The sequence below is a fragment of the Elgaria multicarinata genome, chromosome 8 (genome assembly GCF_023053635.1).
Source record: "Elgaria multicarinata webbii isolate HBS135686 ecotype San Diego chromosome 8, rElgMul1.1.pri, whole genome shotgun sequence".
Lineage (NCBI taxonomy): Eukaryota > Metazoa > Chordata > Lepidosauria > Squamata > Anguidae > Elgaria > Elgaria multicarinata.
In genome coordinates this window covers 113,012,058-113,028,588 of record NC_086178.1, presented here as the reverse complement: position 1 = coordinate 113,028,588, position 16,531 = coordinate 113,012,058, and the positions used below count along the sequence as shown (strand labels likewise).

General features: G+C 43.2%; 1 protein-coding gene across 1 annotated transcript in view; it reads right to left on the bottom strand.

Moving 5' to 3' along the window:
- The window catches only part of PDLIM1 (PDZ and LIM domain 1), a 43,675-nt gene that overhangs the window by 2,347 nt on the left and 24,797 nt on the right, over window positions 1–16,531 (bottom strand). The window contains exons 3-5 of the mRNA XM_063133196.1: window positions 16,156–16,240; window positions 4,799–4,983; window positions 1,843–1,997 (exon numbers count right to left, since the gene is read on the bottom strand). Of these exons, the coding sequence (XP_062989266.1) occupies window positions 1,843–1,997; window positions 4,799–4,983; window positions 16,156–16,240 (425 nt within the window). The remainder of the gene's footprint in view (window positions 1–1,842; window positions 1,998–4,798; window positions 4,984–16,155; window positions 16,241–16,531) is intronic.

Genomic DNA, 16,531 nt, shown 5'->3' with positions numbered 1-16,531 from the left:
AGCTAGCTGGGTACTCATTTTACCGACCTAGGGAGGATGGAAGGTTGAGTCGACCCGAGCCGGCTGCCTGAAACCAGCTTCTGCTGGGATCGAACTCAGGCCGTGGGGAATTTCAGCTGCAGAAACTGCTGCTTTACCGCTCTGCGCCACATGAGGAAGGAAAGGTCCCATTATTTTTTAAATATTTCAAAACAGACCCACATTGAATTTTTCAGTTCATATGCATACCTTCCAATATGACAAGAGGCCAGTGTGTTTTATAATTGGGTATCCACGCCCCTGTACAAAATTTATAGTGAGAACCAGCCCTAAAATTTGTTTTAGTCTGGAATGGTACAGCAACTACTTCTGTGGTGTTAATGTGAGATAGAAAGTGGATATTCTAGTCAAAGAGCTTTCTCAGTTGATGTACAGACAAGTGCAATACGAGAACAAGTTTAAGCATTGTGTGTGGTAATGGCATACCATTCACCCTTGAAAGCATTCTGAGGGCTTTTTAATTTCATTGCTTTTAAAAACAACAACACCTATTCCTCAGGGTGAAGAAGTGTTTGGTTGATCTGACTCCATGATTCAAAATAATCATAACCTTTGCCTTAGACAGGGCTTCCAGTGATCAAGGGTTTGGCTGATTGTGACCAGTCAACGTTTCTCCATATTGTTCCTCCCCATATGACCTACTTCTTCACCTGCTGCCTTCACCTTCTCCTCTTCCCAACCTTTATATAAAACTCCTTAAAAAGCAGTTAAAAAGTTTATGCAAATATGAAACCTATGTAAGCAATGAGCCTGCCTGCAATTCAATGTACCTGAGCTCGCCTTCCCAAGGAAGAAGGAGAGAGTTCTGAGTCAGTTGAAGGGGCAAGTGGAAAAAAAATTGTGAACCGCCCAGAGAGCTTCGGCTATTGGGCGGTATAAAAATGTAATAAATAAATAAATAAACTAAAAAGGACTGTTAAGCTAATCAGGGATTAACATCGCATGTGCTTGTCAATTATTCTTTTTCTCTCTACAATAATTATTTATACATATTTGGTGTGTTTTTTTTTATTAACACCTGACTGCTTCTTCTATGCCTTGAATATAATTAATAACTGTTTGGCTCTTGAAACGAAGAAAAAGAACCCAGGCAACTGATCTCTATTGATAAGGAAGAATTGGTTAGGGTGCCTTAGGCAATATCAACCCTTGCATTATGGAGGCAGTGCTAGGATACCAAGTTGCCTCGCCTCATTTTTAGACACCATGGAGGCAGAGCAAATGCTAGAATGGAATGAGGGGGAGGCAGTGGATCGAGGCCAACCTGATTGTGGGAGGCTTTGATAAAAGCACTTCCTGGACCCAAATTATCCAGGCTCTAAACAATAGATATTTTAGGCCGTTTTATTTACAACATCTCAATCCTCCCAGAGTGCAGGACATAGAATAACGGGCTCAAGTTAAAGGAAGCCAGATTCCAGCTGGGCATCAGGAAAAACTTCCTGACTGTTAGAGCAGTACGACAATGGAACCAGTTACCTAGGGACGTTGTGGGCTCTCCCACACTAGAGGCATTCAAGAGGCAGCTGGACAGCCATCTGTCAGGGATGCTTTAGGGTGGATTCCTGCATTAAGCAGGGGGTTGGACTCGATGGCCTTGTAGGCCCCTTCCAACTCTGCTATTCTATGATTCTAAGCACAGGTGGTGGCGGTGGCTAAAAGTGCCCTTTCTCAAGTGTAGGTTGATACTGTGAGACAGCAGTTTAGAGGACTTGGACACATTTAGCATCATATACAGTTTGGCCCACAGAGAAGTTCCTTTCATGTTATGCTTCTAGTTAGAGCAACACACACACTTCTTACCTTTTTCTTCAGATTCTAAAATTTCTTGTAGCACCAAGAATGAGGTGGATTGACGAGGTGGTTCATTTGAATCTTGGTTCTCCAGCAGCATCTTGTAAACCTCGGAGCTCTTGTCAATTGCTAGGTTACTGGAAGGCTGGTTAAGATGGTCCAAGCTGAAGGAATTTAAATCAAACACAGTTGTACTACATTTTTAAATAAGAAAAAGTACACACAGCTAAAACAACTGGAGATGCAAAGTGTATTAGCAAAAAATCAAGCTGCAGTGAGATTAAATCTACCCTCAAATGCAGCAAAAATAAACAACTGTCTCCTAACAGGATTTTCTTGGTATTTTCTGTTTCCACTTACTTTAAAGAAATAAATTAATAATAATAATAATTTCTTACCCGCCTCTCCATTTTGATCGAGGCGGGGAACAACAGTAAATATAAAATACATAAAACTGAATTAAGAACATAATATACATTGTTAAGACAACCTAAAAACATTCTAAAATTCCACTGGATAGGCCTGCCAGAAGAGATCAGTCTTAGATTGTAAGCCTATGCGGCAGGGTCTTGCTATTTACTGTTTTACTCTGTACAGCACCATGTACACTGATGGTGCTATATAAATAAATAAATAATAATAATAATAATAATAATAATAATAATAATAATAATAATAATAATTGATAGCTTTCTTGAATGCTAATGGACTGTCAAGCTGACTAGCTTTTTAGTTGATTGATTGATTTGATTTATTACATTTATATACTGCCCCATAGCTGAAGCTCTCTGGGCGGTTTACAAAAATGCTGAGAGCATTAATGTATTAATCAGTGCTTCCAAAATGTAGCCCGAAAAGACACACACCCTGCCTACCACTCAGTGTGCAATATAAGCTTGGGTCCAGAATTGATTGGTCCGTTTGGGATCGGGTGGTCATTGGTAAAGGTTTTAATATACCTCCTAAACGTTTAATACTTTTTCATCCTTTTAGGTTAATTCACAAAAGGCGAATTCACTGATAGGCTTAGATTCTCTCTCTTGGCTACACCCTGCATGAGACTGGTGAAGCTTGCTAAGTAGATGTTCTGTGACAGCAAATGTTATTCACCCCAAGAGAGCAGGCAAATAACATTTATACCTTCACCAATCAAAATATTTTGGAGCTCCTTCCAAACCTAACACAGTTCCCAAGATTAGGGACTTTTGCTCAGTCATGGAATGAGGAGCAAAATGGCAGGTGCGGTGTGTGTGTGGCTTGGCTGGAAGAAGAAGGGGAATCCCAGCTCCTTCCCCCATCAACCTAGTTAACACAATCAATGTATCTTTCATTTCCTTTACCTCCTCTACCCCTCCAGTAACCTTGGCAGCCACCTGGAGGAACCTTGGCAGGAGGAGCATCCAGATATGTTCACTATGCAAAACACTTTGTACCCTTTTTTTTTGCATAAAACAAAAACCATGCCAGCCAATGCTAGTTTGGAGAAGACCAACAGGGTCTGACAGAAACAGCCATGGCGCTGCTTGGACACCTGAGGAAACGATGTAGCTGGTGTGCTTTTGCAGGAAAGGGCAGGAAAAGAAGGATAGGGGAGGGGCAGTAGATGGTGCCACTTAGGCCAATGAGGAGCAGTGTATGGCCGAAGGAAAAAGCTAGGAGGCATGTTTAGCCTGGAGAAGAGAAGATTGAGGGGACATGATAGCACTCTTCAAATACTTAAAAGGTTGTCACGAAGAGGAGGGCCAGGATCTCTTCTTGATCATCACAGAATGCAGGACATGGAATAACAGGCTCAAGTTACAGGAAGCCAGGTTCCGGCTGGACATCAAGAAAAACTTCCTGACTGTTAGAGCAGTATGATAAGGAACCACTTACCTGGGGAGGTTGAATCCCACACTAGAGGCCTGCAAGAGGCAGCTGGACAACCATCTGTCAGGGATACTTTAGGGTGGATTCCTGCATTGAGCAGGGGGTTGGACTCGATGGCCTTATAGGCCCCTTCCAACTCTACTATTCTATGATTCTATGATTTTTTTATAGCTGAAACACCCTGGGCATTTCACAGAATGAAAATTGCAATAGTAAATCAATTAAAACATTAAACCAATTCTATTTTTCCACATGTATGCAGAAATTCTGCTCAATATCCACATTATGGAACACAGAATAAGTAAGATTACTACATTGTGCCTATGGTATTACAGACAATCACTGTGGACTCCACTCAACCCGTCACTCAGTACAGGGATAGTCTGTGCTACCTCCATCAATCCCCTACCTCACCTGGAAGAGGCTCAGTGTTCTCTGCAAAACAGAACCATTTTCACTGGAAGGAGAACAAAAGTCATAAAGGCACAACAGTCTCATAATAAAGGAAGGAAGTGAGGCATGTGGCTACCAGGAGGCGGGCCTTCTCTGCTGTGGCACCCTGGCTGTGGAATGAGCTCCCTAAGGAGGTTCGCTTGGCACTTACAAAATCAGCTGGGACCTGCATGAGTGGGAAGACAATTTTAAAGGCTGAACAAAGGCAGAGGCAGTTGGTGAACAAAGAAACAACCATTAGTTTTACTTTGTCATCTTGAGGAACACCTGATTTGCAGGAACATACTGGCCGAGTAACCACTCGGAAAGAAAGAGTTTGAGATACATTATAACACACTCACTTCATGCATAGTGCTGGATGGATTCCTGCATTGAGCAGGGGGTTGGATCCGATGGCCTTGTAGGCCCCTTCCAACTCTGCTATTCTATGATTCTATGATAGTTAGACCAAGGCCACAGGTAGACCTAAGGTTTATCCTGGGATCATCCAGGGTTCGCCCCTGCCTGAGCACTGGATCCCCTGTGTGTCACCTAGATGAACAGGTTTGACCTCTGGACGATCCAGGGATAAACCTTAGGTCTACCTATGGCCCAAGACTCTCTTAGTGCTTGTCCTGCAGTGCTGTTAAGCAAAACCACTTACTTCTTACTGGGCTCCTGGTCACACACAGATGACTTGGACTCCACTGCGTTGTTGAAGGTCTGTATGTTTTCTGGGGAGTACAAGCTTGCTGGATTGTTGTACTGAGCAGTGATGAGTTTAGGTGAAGTGTTGGCAGTGAATGGCATAGCACTCCGGTTGTGTGCACTTCCTATATGCCTTATATCCTGCATGGAAGGGAGCAGAGACAAAAATCAGAAGCATCTGGAATGCAGGTAGAATCATAGAACAGCAGAGTTGGAAGGGGCCTACAAGGCCGAGTCCAACCCCCTGCTCAATGCAGGAATCCACCCTAAAGCATCCCTGACTGATGGTTGTCCAGCTGCATCTTGAAGGCCTCTAGTTGGGAGAGCCCACAACCTCCCTAGGTAACTGATTCCATTGTCATACTGCTCTAACAGTCAGGAAGTTTTGCCTGATGTCCAGCTGGAATCTGGCTTCCTTTAACTATTTAGTTAAAGGTAACTGGCAGGCAACTGTTTAAAGAATATGTAAAGAACAAGGACGGCATCTACACGGCTCCACTTTTACTGCTGATCCCTCCCAAAATCCGCAGCATCACAGTTACAAAACGGCAACCACAGTGATACATGGGCAAGACTGAAGATGGAATTTCCTACCCTGAAACTTCGCAGGATTGGCTACAAGGTCGTAATGTGCAGCAAATAGCGACTAACGATGGGGCTTTCTTCTGTTCAACTCTATAGCAGTGAAAGGATGCCCTCGTGTATCTACAAAGCTATGCAGCTTAACAGGTGCCCACACCCTCTCAGCTGTGCTCCGTCGTAGCTGCGAAGCTCTGAATCAACCGGCTTCCCCACCCTCACTCGCTCGCATGCTCGTAAAGTGAAATGGAGGAGTTACTTCTGAACAGACATGCAAGAATCCACCCTCGGGCACTCCCCCTCCCTGCAGTGGGAGGGGCGCCTCTTAAGCCCAATATTGTGAATGAAGGAACAGCAGCAGCAATAATAATAATGATAATGATGATGATGTCAGACCCAAAGCTGCTCTTACATCCCCTTGTCTCCTGTAGCTGTCTGAGGAAGAGGGAGCAGGAAAGGAAGAGCAGAGAGAGAGAGAGATGTTTACAAAGCACAGATCCTTCCTAATAATAATAATAATAATAATTATTATTAATAATAATAATAATAATAATAATAGCAGCAGATGCTGCCATGGCCCTGAATTATTAGCAGCATAAATAATAACAATAATAAAAGAAGCCGGTGCCATTCTTGCCAAATCAAGCTGGTGCTAAATCTAGATCGTCAGAGATCCTGAAGCAGTTAGATTTTTGTTCTGAGCCCCACCAGCACCATAACACACATGTATCTTCTGAACTGAAGTGAAATCCAATTGCTAACCTAAATTTAAAATGTGACTCTTAAGCCACTCCCTTATTTTCGTTTACTTCTGCGCATATGTGAAGCAACACTGGATTTTTATGACTGTGATTTGCAAATGTTCTATTTTGCAAGTAACCTGAGTGAGGTTCATGAAGTAGGCCCGAAGCCTGGCTTTATTACTGTGTGTTGGGCATAAGATAGTTCTTGCAGTCATGGTTGCTATGGGAGGGAAGCTTCAAGCTGACAGTTTGAAAATGACTAAGGGGAGAAGCTGATTTTTGTTATATTGGTACTAAGCAGATACTAAAATACAATTTTGACTGCTGGTTAGAAAGAACCACTGAAATTCCATAAATAACCTGATTGATCACTAAATAGGTTATGGCCCTGACAGAGGATAACAACATGCTTGCTCAGAAGTTCAGGCTAAGAATTTATTTTTTTAAAGGTCAGTTAGAGGGCAATCCTATGACCCATAAACAGTATCTGGGGGACATAGGATATTTCAGATTCCTGGATCTGAGGTCAGAGACAGCCCTCCGATCTTGGAGCCAGGAAACCGAGCCCCCTGCCCCTGCCCCTGCCCCCACCCCCACCCCCTGCAGCCGGCCTGGAAAGAACCACACTGGCTGCTTCTACAAGCTCACAAACAAGGTTGTAGAGGGGTGAAAGTTACCCTCAGACCCAAGCTCTCCCCAGCCATCTCAGCCTTCTCTCGCCCTCCCCAAAACCTCTGCTAGTTGGGCGAAAACTCCCATCTAGCTAAAATGCAGTATCCAGGACTGAACCATTAGGGTTGCGCTCTTAGTTAGAAGTTAGTGGTTGACAGCCACCACACCAGAGCTGGTGCCTGAAGAGAGCAGAGCTCAGAAAGGAGCAGGCCTTCTAATCTGCAAGAATCTGAATGGAAACCTAAAGACTGGAGGTGGTGGCTGAGAAGAGCAAGAACTTGTGCTTGGGAGGTTGTATGAAGCTTCAAGCAGGCAGCCGAGCCTAGTAGCAGAAGGCTTTAAGCAGAGCTCTGACCTGAACTAGTGTTTGAAATACCTAAATTATTCTCGAAGCCAGAAGTAGCAGGAAGAGCTGGAGACAGAGGAAGACTGCTGTGAAGCTTCTGTTCCTCACTGTGAGTGATTCGCTGGGTAGAAGGTTAGGAAAATATAGACTGAGAGGGAAGCTATTGAGAGTTTGTTTAGCAGGGAAGAATCTTATGTATTAGAAATTGTAACTAAGCATATTTAGCTGAAAGAACTATACATTTAAGCAATCTCATTACACCATTTGAAAAGCAATATTTTGTTCCCTTAATAAATACCTTAATATTGTTCATCTTCTAAATGGAATCTATTCTGTGCATAGGACATAGGCACCAAGCCACTGAGTTACAATGTGGTATTTATTTATTTATTTATTACATTTCTATACCACCCAATAGCCGTTCACAAAGTGTACAGAGTGTATATTTTGGTGGCAGTGGTTACAGGTTTTATAGTTAATGCCGCATTCCCCAACTGAGGTCTATCTACCCCAATCTGGATTCAAGCATGGCTTTGGGACAGAAACAGATGACTTATGCCAGGGAATAGACAAGGGGAGTATAACCCTGTTGGGTTCTCCTAGTTCTCTCAGTAACTTTCAATACCTCGAACCATGGTATTTTTCTGGATCGTTTATGTGAGTTGGGCATAGAAGACAGAGTGTTATGCTGCTTCCAGTTCTTTTTGAATGATCTCAGAGGGTGGTGCTAGGGGATTGCTGCTCCAACCCATGACCACTGGCTATGAGGTGCTGTAAGGTTTAATCTTGTCCCCTATGCTTTTCAACATGAGATTGTCGGGTGAAGTCATTCTGAAGTTTGGGTTGAAGTGCCATTAATACATGGATGACACTCATTTCTACCTTGTTTCCATCGAATGATCCTAGGGAGGCTGTTGAATGCCTGAACCATGTCTTGAACCAGCTTTGGGATGGTTGAGGACAAACAAGCTGAGACTTAATCCAGACAAGTTAGAGATAATATTGATGACGGAATCTAAATTCACAGAAACCTGTTCCCAAGAGAAAATGCATAAACAGGACAATCACAATACTCTGACATTCTTGACCTATGCACACAGGCAGGAAAAGCATCATTTTCCTGCTTGTCTGAAAACATTCGGTTCCCTGCACAGGGCATGTTGCAGTTTTGAACTAGCTTTGTGAAGCTCAGCACCTTGATAGCTCTTATCAAGGGACGCAGAGATCTCGGCACCAGTTTTTGCTGAAGTTTCTAAGAGTGAATTGTTCCTGGAAGATAGTCTAGCTTGTAACTGTATGGGAATGAAATCTGCCAAAGGGGGAAGGATGGGACAATGGGATGTTTTTGAGAGGATTTCTGAAATGTATAAAACATTGCCAAATATTCAAAGATGGCAGAGAGAGCCTGGTTTTCGGTTTGCTGGAATCTTTCTCTCTCTCCTACACCTGTAGTCTGAATAAAAGCTTTTGTATCGGGACCTGCCTGCCTGGCTCCCTTTCAGCGCTGGTCATTTCCGTGACACTATGGGTTGGGAAACCAACCAATCCGAATAGAGCATCTGGACTTAGATGGGGTTGCACTCCCCACGAAAGCCCAGGTGTGCAGTTTGGGAGAGTTTCTAGACTTGATACTAACTGGGGAAACTCAGCTGGTGATGGTAGCCAGGAGTACCTTTTACCAGCTTAGAATGGTACATCAACTGTGACTCTATCTGAAGAGGGAGGATCTTGCCTCAGTTAATCATGCTCTAGTAACATCCAGGTTGGATTACTGTAATGTGCAGTATATGGGGTTGCCTTGGAAGACAATTCAAAAACTTCAACTGGTGTAGAATATGGCTGTCCAGATATTGATGGGACCTGAGCAGTTTGCTTATGTGTTACTGATAGAGTGGCAGTGCATTTCTGAAACCAATTTGAAGTGCTGATTTGAACCTTTAAAGCTTTAAATAGTTTGGGCCTATGGATGGATCCCCTTCTCCCATACCAGCCTGCCCACACTCTGAGGTCAACAGTAAAGGCCCATCTCACCTACCTACCACCAAGGGTGAATAGTACAAGGGGGAGGGCCTTGGCAATGGTGGTCCTGCAAGTTTGGAATCAACTTTCATCAGGGATTCACTAGGCCTCTTCTTTTCAGGTCTTTAGAAAGGCTCTGAAGACTCACCTGGCCTCCATAGTCTGTGAGCTTCAGGTTTATTGGTGTTATCTGTTTTTATAGCATTTTTATTGAATATTTTTTGACTGATTTTCTATTGTATTTGTTTTGCATAGTTTTGTAAATATCTGAAAACTTTGTTAAGTGCTGTGGTAGGGAGTTCCATAGACCCAAGCCTCAAAGCTTTAGAAAGGTGGATTAGCTACATTGTTTCATCACAGCATCCATGCAGCTTCCAAAAACTTGCTGCTACAAAGACACTCCCCTGCTGCTCAAGCCAATACAAACCCTGTGTAAACAAGCCAAAGAAGCAGAAACTAAGTATCAGCAGGTAGCCAACCTCAGATGGTAGGGAAGTTAAGAGGGTCAGAATGGATAACATCCCATTTACAAAATGCTGCATCTCATGAAATATATAAGGTGTATGTAGCCACTATTTTCATATTTGGCCTCATTCTCATATTTGAACATTTTGATGTAGCTACTAACTCAGCATTGTGTATGCAGGGGCGTGATACCTCCAGCCTGTGAGCCAAATGTGGACCTCCAGGCCTCTGGACTCTCCCAGGCCATACCCATTTCTCCAAACCATGTCCCCTTACCTCTAAGCCACTTTGGGTTATTGATATTATTTACTCCAGCCTGCTCTACCCCTCGACTACAGGGCAGATAGAGACCATTGTACAAGTTGGGGAAGACGAATGCCAGGATGCAAATGCCTTTTTCCCTGCAGCCCCCAATGCCACTTACGCCTCTGCAATATTGGTGGGGGGGGGGTATGCAGTGTTGTAAGGATTACAAGACAAAGTAAGCAAAGTGCTATGAACCAGTACAAGTACTATACAAATGCTGAGTATCATTTATCAGCATATCATCAGTATAATTTACATTAACATGCTAAGTGCCTGATCAGTAGTGACTGCTGTTCCAATGGACGTACCAGGCTTTCCTGACACTTGTGGTGACCAGCCAGGCCTCCTAAAAGTCCCAAATGTTCAGAATCATGAATAGCTCCTTAAAACTAACAAAGAAATTGTAAAAATCATGATATCATTACATAATAATTCTTCCAATTCCATTTGGCCAACAAACATTTTAAAGTAACTGGGAAGGTTACCCTTTCCTGGGCGGGGTATAAAACCAGTCCAAATAGCTTCCCACATCTTCCCTCTCTCTGTTTATTAAGCATTTCATATCCATGCAAAAAAGGTAGGAACAATGTGAAGTTCACCAGGCGTCTCAGAACGGAGGCTATTATCCTATTTACTTCTTGCCTCAGAGGTCTTGCCAACTTCTCACTGCCTTATCAAATGTCAAACCACACACCCAGTTTCTATAACTTTCTACTCTCATGTTTCCATGGGAATAAATACACAGAACAGCAACAATGACCTCATCCCTAGAGGATGTGACACAGCAAGCTTTAAAGAAAAGCCTCAGGAAAGACAATTCATGCAGTGGCCTGTTTCAAAGAAACCATGACATCAGTTTGGCTGGGAGGAAGGGATTTGGGTACATTCCCTGGGTGAGCATAAAAGAGGCTAGCTGCATTCCTGCATTATAATTCCAGGGCAGACACACACAGAGACACACACACACGCACACCCCGCCCCAAACCCCAAGCAAACCAAGTTAGGCCACGTCAGCACCTGCGGCAGTAAGTACTGATGAGGGATGGAATCAGGGGCAGCCCGAGGATAAATAGCATGCTGAGTGAGGGGTGCCTTTGGTGCCCCCGCTGCCCATGGTTCAGCTTTGCAGGCCGACCCAAAGGGTTTATGGGGCCCAGTGGAGGTGTGATGTTGGGGCCCTGCTGCTGCCCCCTGCAAGGACCCCATGCATAGTGTACAAAGCTGGGGGGCACATGCGGGAATTATTGCATGCATGGACTACATCTGAGAATCCTTGCCTACACCTCCTTCTTGCCCCGGGATCAAGAAGATTGATAGATGTGCTTCATTTTTTTTCTTACATGGGGATAAGGAAATAGGGATCGGATTGTGCTTCTCTTGAGTAACTCCTCCAAATTTTAAACCCCTCCTGGCAGAATTTCTTTCTGCTTCCTGTGGCTCAGTCTCACAATTCTTCCAAAAGCAGCCTGCAGCTGACCCGTCTCCAGTACTCACTCATTATTCCTTCCTCAAGGCCTGGCCTCACACCACTCCTATACCTTTTGTCTGTGGTAACTGCCACAGAAAATCACTCTCCAATGGCATCATGCCTGGCAACCGTGGCATTCACTCACTGATAAACTACTTGAAACCCTGTCCCTGGGCTAATCTACACCTACAGCCCTTTTGTTACAGCCAAAAATAATGAACAGGGCCTGATGTACCCTAAATAGTAGAGTGGTTTAATGACAATTTCTGGCCAAATCATGCACAAAGTGTGAAATTTGGTATGGTGGCATTTATGACCACGTAGATTAAAATGAGATTTAGGGGCATCTCAGGAAATCATTGTAATGGCTGCCATCTTGGAAAATGGCAGCCAAAACCTAGTTTTCACACAATAACTCTATTATTTGTAATCTCACAGAAAAGATGTCTCAGTACAAAATTAAAGAGCATAACATTTGCTACAAAAAAGTCATTAACAATATTTTCATAGGAGCAACCCTCGTCGAGATATAAAGGTCTTATTTCAATCAGATACAGATTCAGACTCAGAAGACGCCAAGCCAGACACCAAGCAGTTAGAGCCAGTGGGGGAGGAGGTTCACACGGGAGAGGCTTCAGCTGGAAATCTGCCCCCTCCAGAGTCTATCTCTTCAAGGCCAAATTCTATGCTTTCAGTGGACAGGGAGTCAACTTCCAGGGGTGAGCATTCAGAAAACTTACTTGATGCTAGGAATTACCGGAAACTAAAAAGTTCAGCGAGGTTATCAGCAAAGAGACAGTCAGACAGATTGCATGAGAAATCGTCCACGCATCAACCACCTTGAAGTTATGGACATTTGAAAAGCCTTTTCTTTTCTTTGAATGGACAATTGTCTTGCTTAGTTTGCATAGTTTTTGCTGAAGGGAGAGTTTCACAGAAGGTGCCTAGTTTGTGTTACAGAAGTGTTTATTGCTTGCAATAAAGCTTTATAAATTGCCTAGCACTTTGCTTCATTAGTCTCCCAGAGAAAGCTGGAGCAGCTACAGTACACAACAGGTATGATGGTGTTGGCTGTAAAGAGGTTCCCCACACATGACCTGCGTGAAAGACAGCACATTTTACATGCTGTAACAGAGCACTTGAAGTTGGTGGGATCTGTTCCATGTGTCTCCCTTTTTTTTGCAAATAGTTCTTTCCTGGCACTGTTTACATCTTCTTTGCTGCTAGTGCAATCATACATTACTATAACAAACTTTTCTATTGTTTTCAATTGCTGCTGTGTCACATCAGAGGCTGGCTGGGATAACTCTGCAAATATGGCAGTTGCTTCAGGGAAAGACTTCCATGTCTCCCAAGCGATAGCTTTACCATGCCACCCTAGAAGCCTTCAAGAGGCAGCTGGACAACCATCTGTCAGGGATGCTTTAGGGTGGATTCCTGCATTGAGCAGGGGGTTGGACTCGATGGCCTTGTAGGCCCCTTCCAACTCTGCTATTCTATGATTCTATGAAGAAAGACACATTGTCACAACCTGTGAAGCTGTGGAAGAATGGGAGAGCTTGAGTCTTACTACCTAGTGATGTTGCTATCACATGTATTGGGATGTATATGAACTTCCTTCCTGTGCTGAAACCTACCCACAGTTCTTCCGCTTTCATTTCCTTGAAAAAATTGCTAATACAACTACATTTGAGTATGTTTAATGTCCTTTTTGAACAGCTTCAGCAACATGGAGAATCAACCTTGTATCAGCCTCCTCATAGGAGCACTGAATTAGTAGCGAATGATCGCTTTTGTTCTCTATGACAATATGGGAACTATTGGTTGCGATAACTTCTTTTTCCTGCAGTGGCACCTAGCAGGCGCACTGATCTGTGAACCAGCATACTGAATAGCTGCTGCTTGTCATTGTCATTTTTCAGAAAAGTGTTCCAGTTGGGGTTGAAGGAAGAACTGGATGATGAAAAATTCCTGAACCTCTGCAATCTCCAGTAGCTTTTCAAACTATTAAGTAGATTGTAAGCCTATGCGGCAGGGTCTTGCTATTTACTGTTTTACTCTGTACAGCACCATGTACATTGATGGTGCTATATAAATAAATAATAATAATAATAATAATAATATGTGTCAAATACTAAGGGCTCCATCACACTAGCAATTTAATGCACTCTTGCCATGCCTGGTGTGTGGTTTTGCAGCATGATACTCACATGTCACCGTGCCTGTCCTGCAGACACCCTGCCTCTTTCCCAGCCTTTTCTGTCTTTTCCTAGAATGGGGAAAGTCTGGATTATTTTCCCCAAGTGAATTTAATGCACCCTAAAGCCTCCATGTAGAGCTGCCTCTTACTTTTTCCTTTGTTGGGACATGTGCTGTGAAGGTAAAGCTTGCTAATGAAAGGGGAGGGTGGGGCAGTTCTCCTCCACACCTTTCAAACCAAGGGGCTGAGCCAGTCTGACATACTTTTGCTGCTCCAACCCCACCCCCTTCTTGCCCACAGCTCCCTTATTTTTAAAGATAAACAGATGAAACTTGGGACCCTGAGAACTTTTAAGTAGGGCTTTGGGTCTGCCAAGCTTCAAACAGATTGGTTCATCCCTTGATTTTTTAAGTTTTTTTTAAAAAAATCCCCCTTAAGCCATTGTCCTGATAGTCCACCAATGTGAAATTCTACCTGTTTGCATCTGTGGAGGATTGGTTTTCCTTTACTTTGATAATGTTGAAAAATGTGACCTCTGGAAGTTCCAGGCTTGCAACACAAAGTGCAAGATTGGAATGAGGGTGAGATAGTGCATCTTGTTGACTTCTCAGACAAATGGGTAGGAATAACCCTAACCCTATAATATTGCTCAATCAAGATCAGAAATTGTTCTCCTTTATATTAGTATCTAGACTACATTGTATTATAAGAGATTTAGTGCATCAGGATCAAGCAGGATTTATTCCAGGATGTCATATTGCAGATCTTATTCGAAGACGTCTGAATATAATTTGGGATGCCTCATTTAAAAAACAACCCTTAGCCTTATTATCTTTGGATGTCTTTAAGGCGTTTGATTGTTCTGAATGGCCATATTTGTTAAAAGTTCTTCAAGCAAATCAATTGGGAGATCAATTTAATGCAGCAATTTGAAGTCTATACACTGTAAACGGGGCCATAGTTGGAACAAATCTGATGGATTTGTTACCAATCCCGATTGAAAGAAGATCAAAACAAAGCAGTCCATTATCTCCTCTGCTCTTTCCCCCTCCCTGCAACCATCAGCTAATGTCCTGCATACTAATACTCTTATAACTGGCTACCATGGAGGGACAAAGAACACTTATTGAATAGGTATGCAGATGATATGATATCAGAATGATCAGCATTAATATTGAAACAAAAACTGATATCTTTTGCACAAGCAGTGGGCCTACGAGTAAACTTTGAGAAATCAGTTAGTATGTTTTTCAATATGCTTCCCCAGCAGCAATTAAACGTGTGTAGGATCCTTCAGGTCCCAATGTGTCGTACTTCATTAAAATATTTAGGGATACAAGTACCACGTAAAATAGCCAAGATATTTAACTTAAATTATAAACCATTAATTAAAGAGATGAAACTAAATTTAAAATCATGGTCAAAACTACTTATTTTGAACTTCCATAATTTTGCTCCGCTGGAGGGGCAGGCGTGGACAACAAAATGGTGTACCCCCACCCCGTGCACATTCTTAGGGAGGGACATAGAACTAGGCAATGAAAAGGAGAAGGGTCAATAAAGTTGCACCCAGCGACAACCAGCCTTCTTCCACCCACCTGTGCAAATAGAACATAGCAGCACGTAAAAAACAACAACCCAGCAATAGTGGGGACAGCCAAGAGCAATTCCACATGAAGCTTCCACCGCAAAAGTTATGAATGGTGAGTGCTGGAGGCCACTGTCTGGAAGTACCTTTGATCTAAATTGCAGACGTCACAGCCACAACATCAGGCCTAATTTTTGGACTTCTTTTTTCTTTTAAGCACCTAGCCTGATGAAGAGTTTTCTAGAACTCTTGAAAGCATGTACATTCATAGAATCATAGAATAGCAGAGTTGGAAGAGGCCTACAAGGCCATCGAGTCCAACCCCCTGCTCAATGCAGGAATCCACCCTAAAGCATCCCTGACAGATGCTTGTCCAGCTGCCTCTTGAAGGCCTCTAGTGTGGGAGAGCCCACAACCTCCCTAGGTAACTGATTCCTTTGTTGTACTGCTCTAACAGTCAGGAAGTTTTTCCTGATGTCCAGCTGGAATCCAGCTTCCTTTAACTTGAGCCCGTTATTCCATGTCCTGCCCTCTGGGAGGATCGAGAAGAGATCCTGGCCCTCCTCTGTGTGACCACCTTTCAAGTATTTGAAGAGTGCTATCATGTCTCCCCTCAATCTTCTCTTCTCCAGGCTAAATATGCCCAGTTCTTTCAGTCTCTCTTCATAGGACTTTGTTTCCAGACCCCTGATCATCCTGGTTGCCCTCCTCTGAACACGCTCTAGCTTGTCTGCATCCTTCTTGAGGCATTTTGGTTGATCCTAATAAGTATTGCCCAACTTTGGATTTTGCATCCCCCCCCCGACCATCATGGGCCACTATGGCTATCTTTGTTTAGTTACGCGAGAGTGATATATGGTGCTTCAGGACAGTAAATCCAATCCTGCACAGGCTGGTGAAAAGGAACAGGGCGTTCGCAGCACTAACCTGCGGTTCGGAAGCCAGATTCATCTTGTACGGGTTGGTTTTCCCTTCTTCAGTAATCAGTGGTGACCAGATTTTTGATTCAGTTCTGTGAAGTGGAAGATCTGGTGGTTAACTCTAGTATTCAAAAACACACACAAGGGCAGCAGTTGATAACGATCAAATAACAAGAATGCCAGAGGAGCAGTTGTGTGCCCTCTGGCACGCTTATTTGATTTTAACTCTAGTATTCGCCGCGCTTACTATAATATTTAGCATTATTAATAAATACAATACTTCCTTCTGACAATTCCATAAACTGTTATCTCCCAGAATCCAGGTTTTGCTTATGTAATTTGTTGAGTGTGCTCAAAGCATATTGCACTTGTGCCCTGTCATA